General features: G+C 46.0%; 1 protein-coding gene across 10 annotated transcripts in view; it reads right to left on the minus strand.

Annotated features, from left to right (window-relative positions):
* The window catches only part of CARS2 (cysteinyl-tRNA synthetase 2, mitochondrial), a 59,690-nt gene that overhangs the window by 17,260 nt on the left and 26,769 nt on the right, over nt 1-15,661 (minus strand). For 7 of the 10 annotated variants that reach the window (XM_054188355.1, XM_054188359.1, XM_054188358.1 and 4 more), the window contains 6 exons: nt 15,458-15,525; nt 12,383-12,449; nt 8,719-8,857; nt 6,487-6,610; nt 4,392-4,490; nt 490-753 (listed from right to left, as the gene is read on the minus strand). In XM_054188355.1, the coding sequence (XP_054044330.1) occupies nt 490-753; nt 4,392-4,490; nt 6,487-6,610; nt 8,719-8,857; nt 12,383-12,449; nt 15,458-15,525 (761 nt within the window). Of the gene's footprint in view, nt 1-489; nt 754-1,291; nt 2,387-4,391; nt 4,491-6,486; nt 6,611-8,718; nt 8,858-12,382; nt 12,450-15,457; nt 15,526-15,661 lie in introns of those variants that run through there. The other 3 variants (XR_008464457.1, XR_008464456.1, XM_054188356.1) reach the window with 3 other exon arrangements.

The following is a 15,661-nucleotide window of genomic DNA, read 5'->3' on the forward strand; positions in this document are numbered from 1 at the left end:
AGGAGACTCTGCAAGGCTCAGTTCCCGAGCGAGGGAAAAATGAGCAGCATGAACTGGAGGGAGGGAGGAAGACGCTGGAGAGGAAGCGGAGGATTATTCTGCATATCAGGAGCAACACTGGCCCAGCAAGGGCTGGAGCGCAGGTGAGAAGGGCAGCGAAGCAAGAGGACTGGAAGAAGTGGCACCCGTAAAAGAATAGAGCACCTTGAAACCAGGAGGAGACAGGAAGCCAGTGAAGGGATTTCTCCTGAGCAGGAGACACCACTGGGGTAGTGGAAAAGGAAAAGAACAGTAGCATTAGGATGAGGGGGAGCGGAAGAGAAGGGTAGCAGTACAACCAGGCAATGGCTAACTTCACCCATCTGCTGCTGCAGTCATACAGGGAGCAGGGCACAACACCGAAAGCTGCCAAAGGGGCACGATGGGCAAAAATAAACGTTCTCTTAAAAAATGACCAACAGTCTCACAAAGAGGGTTACTGTCTTCTACCTTTATGTGGATTCCAAAGGCAGCAAGGTCTCCACGCAGACTGTCACAAGCCTCCAGGAGGGGTTTTCTCTCCCGCATTAACTGCTGCCTCTTTTCCTTCTGTTCTTCTTTTGGTCCCTTGGCTCCCACAGCACCCTCCACGGGCACAGCCTCTGCTGCCTCTTCTGGCAGAGCCAGCGCATAATGACGGACCTTCGCGCGGAACCGTACAAGCTCGTCAAGGACATTTGAGAGGACGGCAGAGTTGTCTCCTCCCACAGCCACCTAGAAATGAAACAGGTGCTTTACAAACATCTGAGAATGATTTCAAAAATCAGCCCTGACTGAGTAGCATACACTGAGGCCCCGTCACCTCTCTTGGTTCTGCATCTTCCATTGTATTGGTACAATTAAAACATCACAATCTCACTAATGCTGGACAAAAGTTACAGTACAGGCACACTTGGCAGTAGTTCCGTGTATTCCTATAGAGGAAAGCATCTATCTTGGAGCAGAGGGCTCTCACGTGAACATAACACGCTGCATAACCCAACTGGGGAACTCATCGCCACAGGAAACCTCCGAGATGCCAGAAGTGTGCATAAATTAAAAAGGGATTAGATGAATCAATGGAAGAAAGGCCTGGCAACCGCCATCCAGCACAGCAAGGGCAGCCCAGCCGCCGGCTCAGACAGTCCCTCGGCTGCAAACGTCTGCAGAGCTAAAGTGCACCAGCCCCGCACCCTGCCTTTGGGCTCCAGACCCTCTTCAAGAATCACAGACCAGGAAAATTAGGTATTTTGGCTTTAAGTCTCTACATTACCCTTTCTCCTTGCATCCAGAGGACCTCCCCAAATCCACAGAACTTTTATCTGTTCTGTCTTATCCAAAGTTTCAGCCACCCAAAAAACCTGAGGAGCAGCAGCCTCTGCACACGGAAGGTGCTTTCTTGGCTGATGCATGGCCTTCTCCTTCCCTCAGCCAGCTCCGAGCTTCCTCAGCCTCCTCTGGCTTGGCAGAAGTCTCGCTGGTCAATGCCTCAGGAAGGGAATGGCCTCACTCCTCCTCCTTGAGAGCTCAGGTGCTCGCAGAACAGGAAGGCCATTCCTCGGCGCAGGAACAGCCAGGCTCCCAGTCGCGCTCTCGGCAGAGAAACCATCCCTGTGTCTCATTAGAGGAAAACTCCCACACAGGAGGAAAAGGACAATCCTCCAAACCAGGAAAACGCCATCGCAGTATTTTATCACTAAAACACAAGAGGGGGAGTGGAGCAGACAACGGAGCAGTGAAATGTAAAGCACACCAAGGCCAGGGGGGGAGAAGTTGCTGGCAGTGGCGCTCGACCGGGAGCAGAGCAGCTGAGTAATTAAAGCCAGAGGGGACTGTATTTAGTCACCGAACAGCAGGATGGAAATGAAAGGGAGTAGTTTCAGAGGTCACTGACCGAAGCAAACAAACACGGAGGAGGAGGAGGTGAGGGGGAAGCTATCAAAGACAGAATGTGAGATGCTCAATGCTCTCCCACAATCACAAAAGGCAGCAAACTCCCCAAACTTTCAAAACATGGTAAAAGTACTAAAGACGACGTTTATGAGACTGAAGAAGGCAATAAAACTAAGTGCCAGCAATGCTCTGTTGTAACCTGGGGCAGGTAAAAGAGCAGGATAAATGCTTAAATACAGAAGGGAGAGGAAACACAAATGATGAGGGGAGCAAGAAACACGCCTCTACAAACACCACTGCCAAAGTTCAAACCAAGCACCTACTCATGACACAAGGCAAGATCCTCCAAAAGGAGGGGCAGCTTTAGGAGATGAACTGACCGGATTACCATGTAAATTTTGCACCGTTTCCACGGTGTAGCCTCTCGGGACTAATTTCTTCTAATTTCTTCTTTTCATTTCTCTAATTTCTTGTCCTGCAGCACCAACCAATCCAAAGAGCTCGTAAGATGCTTTATATGGAAACGTGGCCTTTGACAACCCCACCTGCTTGCCCCCGGCTGCACCCGCAGTACAGCTCTCCTGGGCAGAGCAAAAGCCCTCCCCTTTGCTGCCCAGCTCTAAAACAGGCACGATGGTTTCCACCCATCGTCTTTTCAGATGGGTTCACCTGCCTATGGCTGTCCCGGCTCCTTCTCCTTCTCTTGCCAAAGCAGAGAGAAAGACGGGCAGTCTTATTTTACACATCCACCACACCACCTTACACAACCACCAAGATGAAGCACCCCTTAGCAGTGCCTTTCTCTCCCCACCAGCTACTGCAGAGGCACAGGCAGCTACACTCAACTGTCAGGCTAATTAGCTGAGGTGAATCCCATCCTAAGAGCAAGACAGACGCACAGGCTGTATGCAAACATCCAAATGAAGAGGGACCAAGCATCGCACCCCATAGCCTCTACATTAAATTGTTAGCCCAGCAGTGGCCAGGCCAGCGAGCCCTCTCCCAGACAGCCCACTGCCAGGACCCACGGTGGTCAGGGACTGCAAGCCACGTGCCACCTGCCTAAGGGGCAAGAAAGGTTGGATACTGAGCTGTTGCGGCGGGTCTTGAGGTCAAAGAACAATTCCTGCACCAGTTTATTTACTAGCCTGCGGCAGCCCACGGACCTTTCTGATGAAGATTTTGATTGATTCGTTTACTGGGAGCGGAGAGAGCCGAGAGAAGAGAGCCCGCTGTGCTGCTCCTTCCCTCCCACCTGCCTCGCACCAACGTCTGCTGCTGCCCCTGCTGCCCCGGAGAAACTAGCCCAGCATACAAAAAAGAAGAGCATTCAGACACTTGTTTCAGCAAAAATGTAGGTGCAGCAGGCACCTGCATACAGGCAGCCCAGAATCTGACGGAATGACTTTGCCATCTGACTTACAGACAAATGTAAGTGTTTGGTACATCACTGAAATTAACATGACAAACCATGGGTTATGAGGAGTAACACACAGACAAATCACATTCAACTGCTGCTTTGAAAGAAATTTGGTGGAAAAATCCACAAAGAGGCAAAGTAAATAAATGCATTTACTGCTCTACTGCCTGACTTTCAAAGGATGAATAAGGTTATTTACATTTTCTTATCCTCTTCTCCCTTATCCTCTTCTGCAAAAACTGTTCTGTTTTTGCAGAACAGTTGCTTTAAAGAAAGTTTTCAACTTCTTGGTATTCAGCTGCAGATTCGAGCAGGAGAGGAGCACAGAAACACCTGCTAGTCTCCGACACGTTGTGCCATTCTGAATGCTGCACTTCCATACTTCAGGGTATCACCTCCGTATTTATCACTCTCTTCCCAGTGCAGTACTTCACTTTGAGCTTTTCTCTCCTTTTCTGCCCACCCCCCCCTCTTCCCAGTTCCTACTTTTCCATGAACTAGAGGATAGGTAATGTATTTCCAACAATGTCCCCCCCGCCACTGCCCTTCCCTCCTTGCACCCTACCAGGGCTCAAGGCAGAGCAGCCCCTTTCCCCACAGCCCGGCTTTCTGCAGAGGAGCTGGACCCCGGCTCCTGCTGCGCAGGGAGGTCACAACCGCAAATATTCATGCAGCTATCCTAGTCAGCCTGGGTGCAACCAGCATAAAGAAGAGGAAGAGCTGGGGAAAAGCCAGGGACATAAGCGGGCCAACTTAAAAGGCCTCCGATGCTAACTTTTTCTCGTTTCATTCCTCAAACTTTCATTTCCACAGCTCAATTGCTGCTGAAGTCACCCGGGAGTACGTCAGAGAAGAAAAAAAGCCCACGCTTTGCTTTCTCCTGCTCTACCTCCTCACACGCTTTCCTAAGACATCACGGCAGAAACTGCAAGCGGTGCAGAAAGGTTTACTAAAACCATAAATAACTTTGTTACAACTGACGCTTTCGGAAAGCTTTCTATAAAACATAACGCTGGCACTGCTACCACATACTAGTACACATAGAAGAGATGTTTCGTACCTGTCTTTCTCCAAAGGACATCCCAAGGGCATTAAAAAAGCCTTCTATATAGGAAATAATGCTTCCATACACAACAGAGCTTCTAGGAGATCCAGCATCCTGTTTAAAAAACACTCAAAAGAGATTGTCCAGTCAACACATATTACAGAACTCAGCATCTCTCTGTAGCCTAGTCCACCAGGAAAAACTATTACTAAATATATAGATCCACCTCCACCAGTAACACCTGCCCAGATGGGAACTTTTATGGAGATATAAAAGCACCTCACAACACAAACGGAAAAGATTTAAGTAAACAGGGGAGAGGAAGAGCTTATTACTGGCATGCACAGTAAGGAGAAGAGATGTGGGAAGCTGCCATGCATTACACGCGTGCAGTAAATTAGACCTAAAAATAGCACTTCTGGGCATGAAAGGGCTGTGTGTCTGAAAACAAAATAAAAGAACAAAATCCCAGCTTCAAGGGCGCCTATAAAATAAATGATTTTAAAGAAAAACCAAACCTTTTTTTGAGTGTCCTATTGATTTAAACAATGCAAAGATTGCTTTGAGATAGCTTATGGTATTTTGTCATGCCCGGGTAGCACCAGCAAACACCAGCAGAAGCGACAGAATAGCATTTTTAAGAACACATGTATTTCTTTCTTTCTTCCATATTTATTTCATAAAAAAATATAAAAATAATCAAGATTAAACAACAGACTGAGAAGCAATCTAAGGGACTAACCCTTGCTCAAAAAACAAGTGATGACATACACAATCAAATTAGCAGCTGGTACTGGATTTTATCCGACATTTCCATTAGGGCCTGAAATCAGTCGTAACCTAAAATTTGCAGAAGATCTGAACTGGAAGCAGCTGAGGTGGACCACTGAGGGAAAGAAATAGGAATGTGCCAACTAAGGTAAGAACAGCAAGAAGGTTAAAGAGGGGACTGAGCAGTTATGTATATGTGAATTTACTCACAGTTCTTAAAGAGGAAAAACTATGCGCAGAGTGAGTAAGAGGTAACGCTCAGACAGCTGGGCTGCGCCCAGAAAAGCTCCACCACCGCAACCAGAAACCTGAGTCAGCTGCAAATTACCTCACCCAATTCTCAATGAAATGACTGGCAGAAGGAATTCAGGGGAAACGAGCAATGACTGGCAAAATGTTGTCTTTAGGAGCAATAACGCTGTTACAGATCCCTGCTGCAAAATGGTTCCGGTCAGGGATTAGCTCAGAGAGTCATTTTGTAAAGGCAAAGTAAAGGACAGAATTCAAAGCCAGCGCCAAAACGGGACCGGGAGAGGCAGGACTTCTAAACCAATGGACAAATTCTCTCTTAAAATCAAGTTATTACTATGTAATCAACATTTCTTTCACAGCACAAACATGGTGGACATGACGACACCAGCAACCAAGCAGCACAGGAATAAGGCTGAGGTGCTTGCCTTGAGCGAGGCAGGGAGCTGTTGGTAAAAGGAGACCCAGGAGTGAGACTTCAGACTGTGTTTACTGCTCAGGTCTTGCCCTTACCAGGTGCCTCCTTTGTCTCAGCATCGAGAGACCTTAAGAGGGTCTCAATTTGCCAAAAGCCGTCTGAAGACGGACTCGTGCAGGCATGCTGAGGCCACAGTTACAGTTTACCAACAGCAGAAGCCACTTGGTCCCCAAAGTTGAACCCACCACCACGGCTCCCCGTGCACATGGGACTGCGTGCCAAAGCCCCTGCAGCGACCACCCCCCCACGCCTTTCCCAATCCAGGGTGATTTCCGTGCATGGGTATTAAAGCAGAGAAGCAGGGTATGAACGTAAAACCAACACTAAAATTAGCAGCATGCCACAATGGCTTCAGGCCTTTCAAAAAACCTTTGGTATAAATAATATAGGGCAGCAGGAAAGAAACATCCTTTGGACACAGCGAAGCACAAAACAATAGCCATACGCAATTCCTGCGACACGGTCAGGACAAATGGGCACCATTAAGGTCAACAATTTATGGAGCTTTGTTTCTGCCAGTTTCTTACGTGAACAATAAACTAATCTGTCTGCATTAAGCAGTAGGACAGTGGACAGCTGTCATTTTCTGATCTCTGTATCCTAATGGGTTACCTTAGTAACAGCCTTAAGCTGTCTGTTGCCATGGTGAATGAGGTCCATAATTGCTGCAACAGCCCTGGAGGTGTCAAAGTCATCTGCAAACGCAGCCTTCACGGTTACTTTTGTGTTGGCTAGCCTTCAAGAAGAAAAGGTAACTTTTCAGATAAGACAAACAAGATGCCAGCAGCGCGCTGAACTCATCAGCTATTCAGCCAGAGGGAGTCATCGAAAGGACACTGTTGTTTCCTTCCTCGCTGTCCTATGATGGGTGATGCTACACTGATCAGGAAAAATACATCTTCCAGCTGCAAAGGGAAAAACTTGATGCCTGTCAAAACCCAAAGGAATATACCTGTTCAATAAATACACGGTTAATCACAGGAACCAACAACGGCAGAGCAAGGCTTGCCTTGATCATTTAAAAACAGATGGAAAATGAGGTTGATAGCAAAATCGTTAAAGTCCTTAATAAGTTATTTTTTTGCCAGCAGCCTGTTTTTCATGCTAACAGCATGTTTCTCTTCCAAAGCCATGTCAAGCACATCACTCCAATGCCTGGCAAGAGAGCTGACTCGGGGTCAGGCAGGAGTCCTGCTCAGAAGCAGGATTCCTCATTTCCCAGGTAAACCCAATCCCAGCCCTGGGACTCTACTTGGCTTGGCCCAGATGGAAAAGTCTGGTGGGACCGTTCGTGTAACAGCACCAAAAGCCAGCAGGGCAACCAGCACTCATTGCCACAGGACCAGTGCTACCAGCCACTGTGAGCGGGAGGACGAGGACAGCAGGGGGAATAAACAGCAAGCTGCAAAGAGTTGCTGTTGGCATGCTCTTGTGCACAGCCAGGAGAACTGGGACCTCGACAGTGCTGACCCAAGGACGCCATTTCAGGGTAAAGCTCAGGGAGCAGGTTTACCTGTGGAGCCAGGCTGGATGGGGCGTTGGGCAGCCTGGTCTAGTGGAAGGTGTCCCTGCCCATGGCAGGGGGTTGGAACTAGATGGTCTTTAAGGTCTCTTCCAACCCAAATCATTCTATGATTCTAAGCCTCAGGCTGTCCCAGCACCTCTGGGGCTCCCCTGAACCCTGTTGTGCCTGTTCCCAAGTGGTTTTGCCTCCCTCCCCTCAGATATCAGATGATTGCTGCCCTAACCCATTCCTCCCGACGCTCTTCCCTGCAAGTTCCCCCTTCTCCATTGAACACCTACCACTTTCCTAACCAAGAGCTCCATTTCATCATGGTTGTTTTTACATCTAGTTGATACACAAGTTATGCCCAGCCCCACATTCCCCTATGGCAATCCATTTCAACCTCCCCACATGCCTCATGTCTCTCAGCCTTGTATCTCACCAACGGGTCTCCGGCAGCCTCCTGCTGAAGGACTCCCTTTTGCCAAATACCACAACCAGTTAATTCAACTCCCCTTCCACGTAACACCTTCCAGTGCCCTTTGCAAGCCTTAGTTGGTGCAGTCGCAAGCTCCCCGACAGTGAGGTGCCCACACCACAAGGAAGCCACCTCTCGCTTCTGCAGCACAGGATGTTCCCCCTCTCATCTATGCCCCAGAGCTGCCTGCATGTACATCCTTTCAGGGCATTCAATGTCCCTCCTGCCCCAACTCCAGAGCACTGCACTCCTCTTCTCAGATTTGCACCCAACACACAGTTTTCCTAAAGGACTCCAAAGAGGATTCTCCTTACCCTTGTCAGGGCCACAGCAACCATAATTTCCTCTTTTCCTATGACATCTCCATCCCGGACAGTTTCTCAGTAACCCATTCTCTCCTCTGCTGCACGGCACAGTGCCAGCCAGCTTGATTACAAGCTCGCGTGCCCAAGGCATATTACTTTCCAGTCATCGTCTTTCTTCTTCAGTCACTAACGCTCAGTTCTACTTACAAACCTAAGAGCCTCACAACTTCAGTCACAGCTTTGCCTTCTACATCACTCAAGAGGGCAAAGATGCAAGTGTCAGGACAGGCACACTAGATAAATAACATGGATTTTAAAAATACAGTGAACTAAGTGTAGCATGAGGAAAAGCAGCTGGATAGACAAAGAAGTAAAAAAAAAAACAAAAAACAAACTGCCCTTGGTTGAGGGCTGGCAGGGAAGACTGCTTCTCGGTCCTTCTTCTGCTCCTGCTTGTTGAACAGAACCCAGCACACTACCGCGGTCAGCCCTCTAAGCCTGTCAGCAAATTACTGTTCACATAATCATAATCATTCAGATACAGGAGATGCACTTACCTTTCCCACAGTATGTCTTCTCTAACCGGGTCACATACCAGCTGTCCTTTTATATAAGCATTTGCATCTCTAATAAATGAGGAGATTGCCTGAAGAAGGTGCTTTGCATCCTCCATGCTCTCATCACTAAATTCAACTGCTAAAGAAAAAAAAAAATTCAGGCATTATGATAGAAAGGATGTTGTCTGTCATACAATACCCTCTGAGGAACAATATTCTGAGACAAAGTTATTCCAGAAAAAGTTTGTTATTGCTTGTCACAGCAAAATTTTCTTACAATTAATTGCATATTTAATTAAAAACTCTGTTCTTCATGTGCACTAGGTGAATTAAATCAATATAAACCCGCAATCATTACATATGACAAAGTATAACCTACTGGAAAGGTATCAGACTGATTCAAAAAGCGTCTCGAAGCTGACTGAAGCAATAGCTCCTTGACTTTAATTCTTTTTTCCTTATTGAATCTCTCTGTGAAGTTATTACTCCAAAGCATTTGGATTGGATATATTTCTAAGCATCTCCCCAGATTTTAGTTGGCAAGACAAACTTTTGATCTCATCCCTAATTTTTTTCCTATTCTAATTTAAGTAGACACAATCTGTCTTTGGAGACCTCCAAAGAGACCTAACCCTCACCATGGACTCCGTGAGGAATACAAGCACTTACAGTTAAAGGGCTGCTTCACCAGCATCTAAAACCTAGATGGACCTAAAATTTTGTAGTCTAGATTCTGCTCTAGATATACAATTCCCTCACAATATCAAAGCTAAACCGGCCATATCGATTTTTGAAGACATCTATTAGAGAAAATACAGATTGTTTAAACTTGTAAGGGCACGTTTGGGATGGGATTCATCACACTCGACTTACTTATACACTTACACCTAAGCCTCTTTATAGGCACTGGAAAGAAAGACAAAACCTTAAGGAAAATGATTCACCGCATCCTAAGGAAAGCACTGCTTTATGATGAGATCTGCTATACCCTAACCCGACAGCGCTTCTCTTCCACCAGCTGGAAAGATGACATTATCCCCCCTGCTAACACGGCATCCATTCACATGGACACCTTCACTGCCTTCAGCAGGACTCTAGCTGCAGCAGGCAACTGTGCGTCGGGAGCTACCAGCGTCCGCTTCTGCTGGCTTAGGGTTGAGCAGGCTCCTCTCGCCTTGCCTACCCCCTCAGAGGCGCAGGCGCTGCGCTGGTCCTTTGGCACTTTTACTGCAGGCTGCCAAAAGCAAGAGGCAATTTTTCTATCTGTACAGTAACACGCAATTTACTGTAGGAAGAGCAGTCGGACCCCAGACAAGACAGCTCACCCAACTTTGGTAGAAGTCCTAAGTTTAAATGCATTTCTTCCCACAGAGTCTATTACTTGTATTAGAACCATACGGAGCCAGCGTAATATTGCTTCACCATTTTATGCCTGACCTCTGCACTAAGGTACATCCAAACTACAGCTTGCAGCGTATCCCTGATTTCATCAGCACTGAGCATCACCTGTAGTTTCCACAGCAGGTGGAGCTTCCTCACTTCTGGTCCTGCGCACATTACAGCCCACTGCTCTGTGCAATTGCACAACGCTGCCCAGGCACAGACTCTTTAGAGCAGCCAGTCTGAGCACGGGGACAGATCTAAGAGGGCAGAAGCAGCCAGATGTGAGACCTGATTTTGAGTCCATTAGCCTAAATCGCAAAGAAGCCTGATTATTTAAACAGACTTCCCATAAGATTTACCCCAGTACAAGTAAGGCATAAGTCTGGACCTGTATTTGTCAGATTTTCTGTTTCTGTGTAATTAAAAATCTGCATTACTGCCTCATTAACACTGGTTTTAAAATTAAGCTTTACTCAGCTTTTAAAAAGACCGATGCACAGACTTTTAGAAAACAGCCAGATACCAAAAGAGATCATTTATATCCACTAAGATTACTCAACTGATTACCCTGGTTACAGGAACTCCGCAAGGAATACTTGATGAAAGTTTATCCTGATGAAGCCCACTTTGATTAAAGCCATTCTTCTTCCCCGATTCACAGCCCTCTCCTAAACCACCGCCTGCGGGCACTGCAAACCCACCCGGCTCTATAAATCTCCACCGTACTCCCCACTCCTTCCCTCCTGTGCCACTGAGGGCACCATTGCTACATCATTAAATTACAAAAACATACATTTATTAGCACCAACAAGTAATTAAAGACCAGAGGGACCAAAACAGTACCGTTCACTCAGGTTCACAAAATCACCAGAGCTGTTCTGGTGACCAGGAGAGCGTTTTTGGGACAGCAGGCTCACAGTCCTTCCACCTAACTGCAGAAGCAAAGCCTCTGCTGAGGAGATGCAAGAGGAAAAGCAGTGCCACACAGCGGGGTCCCCACAGGGCTTTGGAGACGGCACCTCTCCATTTAAGCTGCACCCAGAAGCAGCCTGGCAGGGACATTGGTGGTGGGGCACCATGTTGATGTCCATAGCACCTCAGAAAGACCTTTTTCCAGCAGCCCCAGGTGGGCCGAAGGGTGGTGACTCAGGCCGAGCAGGGGACAGCCAGATGCACCAATCAAAGCAAAATGCACCAGGGCAAGAAGTTCTCTGGATTGAAGCCATTAAGAGAGAGAGAAAACTTTACAGCAATGTTTCTAACTTATATTGAATGTGATGTTCATGGTATGAAATAATCCTGTTGGCCAGCCTGGGTCAAGTGCCTGGGTCTCGCTCCTCCTCATCCCTGCACCTGGTGAGCTCGAAAATACCGAGACCTTGAAACCACATAGCCTAGCTGGCTATAAAGAAAACACTTTCACAAATTCAGACACGTGAGTCTTCTAAAACTGCAGTTTTCCCAAGCATTATAAATTAGTCCTGTGTTGCCTAAACCAGGACACGCTTCTAGAGGTCCACCGAAATAACCCAGCAGGTGTTGCCTCATGCTCCACCATCCCCTCACCTTGCCAGGACAGCCAACAAGCCAAATGACCCAGCAGTGTTTTAGGGAAATACCAGCCGCTTTTGGCAGGCCCCAATAAACTGGTGAAAACACTATCCATATGAAAACCTCTTCCAGTTCAAAGTAGCATCTTCCTGCTGGAAAAACCATGGTGTAGACAGGGAAGCCGACAAAATCTACCACACCTCTCCCCACTGGCAGCGTTTGCCAGGCTAAGACAATCATTAGGTTATCAAGCGCCGGTGTAAACGAGCTGCGCTGCGCCACAGAACTGCTTGAACACTCAGGAACTCCATGGGACGAAAAACGATAACACAGCAGGGAGATAGAAAGTTATTAGCAAGCCCTTGTCATACCCTACGGGAATATAAGGCAAAGCTCTACCTAGATACGTCTCCAAAAACAGCCGATCGTGACTGAAATACAAGTGACTGCAACAGCTGCAAATCAGAGATGGAGGTAATTCATTAATTGAAAGCGCATTTAATTGAGAGTCGCAATTAACTGCAGCTCAGGAAGGTGTTTAGACGAATGGTTACATACTGTGCTCAGTAAAGATGCTTTTTTCTAAATGTGAGGCAAAGAGCAGCCCCATAGAGCATTGCCGGCCTTTCCACCCCCTGCAAGGTGCTCCACCCTCCCCCCCCGCTGGGAAGCCCGTGGGGGAATCCATGCTTATCTCAACAAATAAGGGATTTGGGGGTTTTTTCCTTACCTGAGCTGTATCTGCTGCGCAAACAAAACATCCTGAATTGATCCGACGAAAATTTCTTCAGGAAATCCTAAACTCCACCCACAAAAAGACAACTTTAGCATTATATCAAACAATTTCTTCAGGAGTTCTTCCACTCCTTAAACTAGTTTCACAGCATATTTCAAACAAACTAACATGACAAATAACCCAGTCTTTGTAGCTTAAGATAGGCAGAAAGCTTTAAACTATAACACTGGTTTAAAGTCTAAACTAAATAAAATCTAATTCCGTGTAAGACAGATGTGCATACATGTAGACAAGATATAAATATACACACAATGCCAAATACAAGACAGTGAAAAGTGCTTTGTAATTATGATCAAACATACACTGCATAAAGACCTTTGCAAAAAGACAGACTGAAATTACCAGGCTAAGACTGGGATACAATCACGCAGGAAAGGACAGCTCCTACGTTTTGCAAACTTCATGAAAAAAAGAAAGATTTCTTGAAAAAGAAAATAAGTGTACTTTTTCTGCAGGGCTAGAACATGAAGGAAAACAGGGAGTGAACAAAAATAACTTTTTCTTCTTATATTGTTAGAATTCATCTGTGTTAATTATGAAACCTCATTAATTTCACCCTAACATTTATTGGGCTTTACAAATAATTTACTCTAGTAAAAAGTTATTACTATTACTACTAGTGCAATTAATGTAATTAACTTACACTAATAGTATAAAGAACCATTTAAATGCTCAGAAGGTACACTGATAAAACATTCAATCCCTTCCAACTCTGCTCTCAGCAAGGCTGGACATCGTGGGAGACTGACTGTGAACACTGCATAGAAGCTTTTTTTCTTTTTTTTAAATTCCAAATTGGTGATGGTAAGTTTGTAACACTGAAGTGCCACCGAAACAGAAAATCAATACAAGTCAGAATATATGGAAAGTGTCGTTTGCTTAAAGATGCACATTTCAAAATTTAGCTTCTGCTACCAGACTAAACCAGCCTGAACACCGAAGGTAGCAAAGCATCAGCAATATGCTGTCTCTCGAGTGAAAATAGAAATAACTGAGGCAATCAGGGCAAACTAAACCAAGAAATAGACAGTGATATTGTTTGTTTTGGAGGCTGGGTTTTTTTGTAATTTTTTTAAATTAAAGTCTATGTAACTGCGTGTACCAAATGTGCCCAGAAGCTTTACACTAATATACAGAGGTAGAACAAGATGAGTAAAGTATGGAAATAAATTCATATTTGGGAAAGTAGCATTTGAACAGGAAAAGTCAATTCTGCATTTTGTTAAAAATGGAGCACAGAGAAAGTATCACTGCTCTTTCAAAGCAGGTTGCTTGGCCGTGTGTTATTGCAACGCGCTTGATTTTGGGGGTCAGAATTAATAGCTATTAAAAAAAAAAAAAAAAAAAAGAAAGAATCAGAGAAGGGGAGGAGGGTGAGGGAAAGCAGGGCAGGTGGATGCGGAGGATGCAGGGTGGCCATGCCCGGGTGATAGCCTGGAATGCAGATGGCCGCTGGCGGGACCAAGGGAATGCCGCAGGCCCTGTCCTGGTTGGGCCTTTCCTCTTTCGGAGTGGGCATAAAAACTTCCACGTGGGGCTTAATTTTCAAGATGCGGGAAGGCTGTATGGGAAGAAGTGTGTTTGACTGGACTGAAAATCGCTTACAGGGAAGGATTAATACTTGTTAGCCGTGTCTTAAGGGCAGAAATTAAAACTGGAGGCCCACAAGGGAAAAGGACAGGCCTGAAGCTCTTATTTTCTCAACACAAAGAAGTCCCACCACAGACGTGGAGGGGAATGTTTCTACATGTTATTTTCAACCGCATGCATTGCATTTAGTTAATTTTTTTAATTTATCAGGGAGGGTAGCGATAGGACAAGGGGTAATGGTTTTAAGCTGAAAGAGGGTAGATTCAGATTAGATATTAGGAAGGAATTCTTTCCTGTGAGGGTGGTGAGACACTGGAACAGGTTGCCCAGGGAAGCTGTGGCTGCCCCATCCCTGGAAGTGTTCAAGGCCAGGCTGGATGGGGCTTTGAGCAGCCTGGTCTAGTGGGAGGTGTCCCTGCCCATGGCAGGGGGATGGAACTAGATGGTCTTTGAGGTCCCTTCCAACCCAAACCAATTTATGATTAGTGGTCATTTCTCCACCCTGTCCAAAACATCTGCCGAGACTTGGGAAACTTCTGTGAAAATCGTGAGTGATGGGTAATTTTCCTGGGGGAGACAGGGCTTAACCATACCCAGACAGCATCAGGAGAATTAAGAATAAAGCAGTTTATATTGAAGTCCTTTTTAAAGAGATTTTAATTAAGTCTTCCGAGAGGGCAAAGGGGAACATATGTGCCAAAACAGCCTCTCAAGCTTTGTCTAAAGGAAGGAAATTACCCACTTCTAGCAATGGGTGTCAGCCAGCAGGGGGGCCACGCCTGGCAGAGAAACCCTGCTCTGGGCTATGCCAAAAAAGCTTTGGGACACAGTAAACCAGGACATATTCACGTGGCTTGTAGGTACCAAAAGAAAAAGCGCTCTCTGCATCCAAAAGGTGACCATAAAAAAATAAAGGAGAGTACGAGAGACTGCTGGCACGGTGGGGTTGTAGGAGACCCAACAGTTTCCTGACAAAATGCTGACAGTGTCCCATTTCACCTAAAGCAGAACCAGGGAAAACATCTCCTCTTTTCTAAGTCCCAAAAGGATATGCACTATTAAAAGTAGATAGATGAGAACCCATCACTATAGAATAGAACCATTTAGGTTGGGAAAGACCCTTGAGATTGTCGAGTCCAACCATAAACCTATAATGCAGAAGTGTGGTATGGGGCACAAACACTGCTCCTATAAATGCTGTCAGCTTAGCAAGATCCACGTTACAAGCAAACCCTGAGTCCGAGCAGGTTTCCTACATCCAGATCTGCAATAACAGGTACACCAGCACTAGGGAAACACTCCAATTCAGGTCTTCTGCTGCAGCATAAGAACCCGCTCCAAAGTCTTCTCCAAAGAGGGCTGTGATTAATATTTACATATTATCAACACACATCGCTTCAGTTGACAGATATAGATTACCTTAATTGTTACGTAGTTTTTCAATGACTTGGACATTTTTTCTTGACTTCCTTTAACATGCAAATGCCCTAAAACAACAAAAAGAAAATTAATCAGGATAAACGAGCATGCTTCTGAATGGGGAGTGAATAAGAAAGACTGCACTGAGACCCCGGAAACGCTGGAGGCAGCATATGCTGTGATGGATATGTGCCAACCACTTCA

This window comes from Rissa tridactyla, chromosome 1, assembly GCF_028500815.1.
Source record: "Rissa tridactyla isolate bRisTri1 chromosome 1, bRisTri1.patW.cur.20221130, whole genome shotgun sequence".
Classification (NCBI taxonomy): Eukaryota; Metazoa; Chordata; class Aves; order Charadriiformes; family Laridae; genus Rissa; species Rissa tridactyla.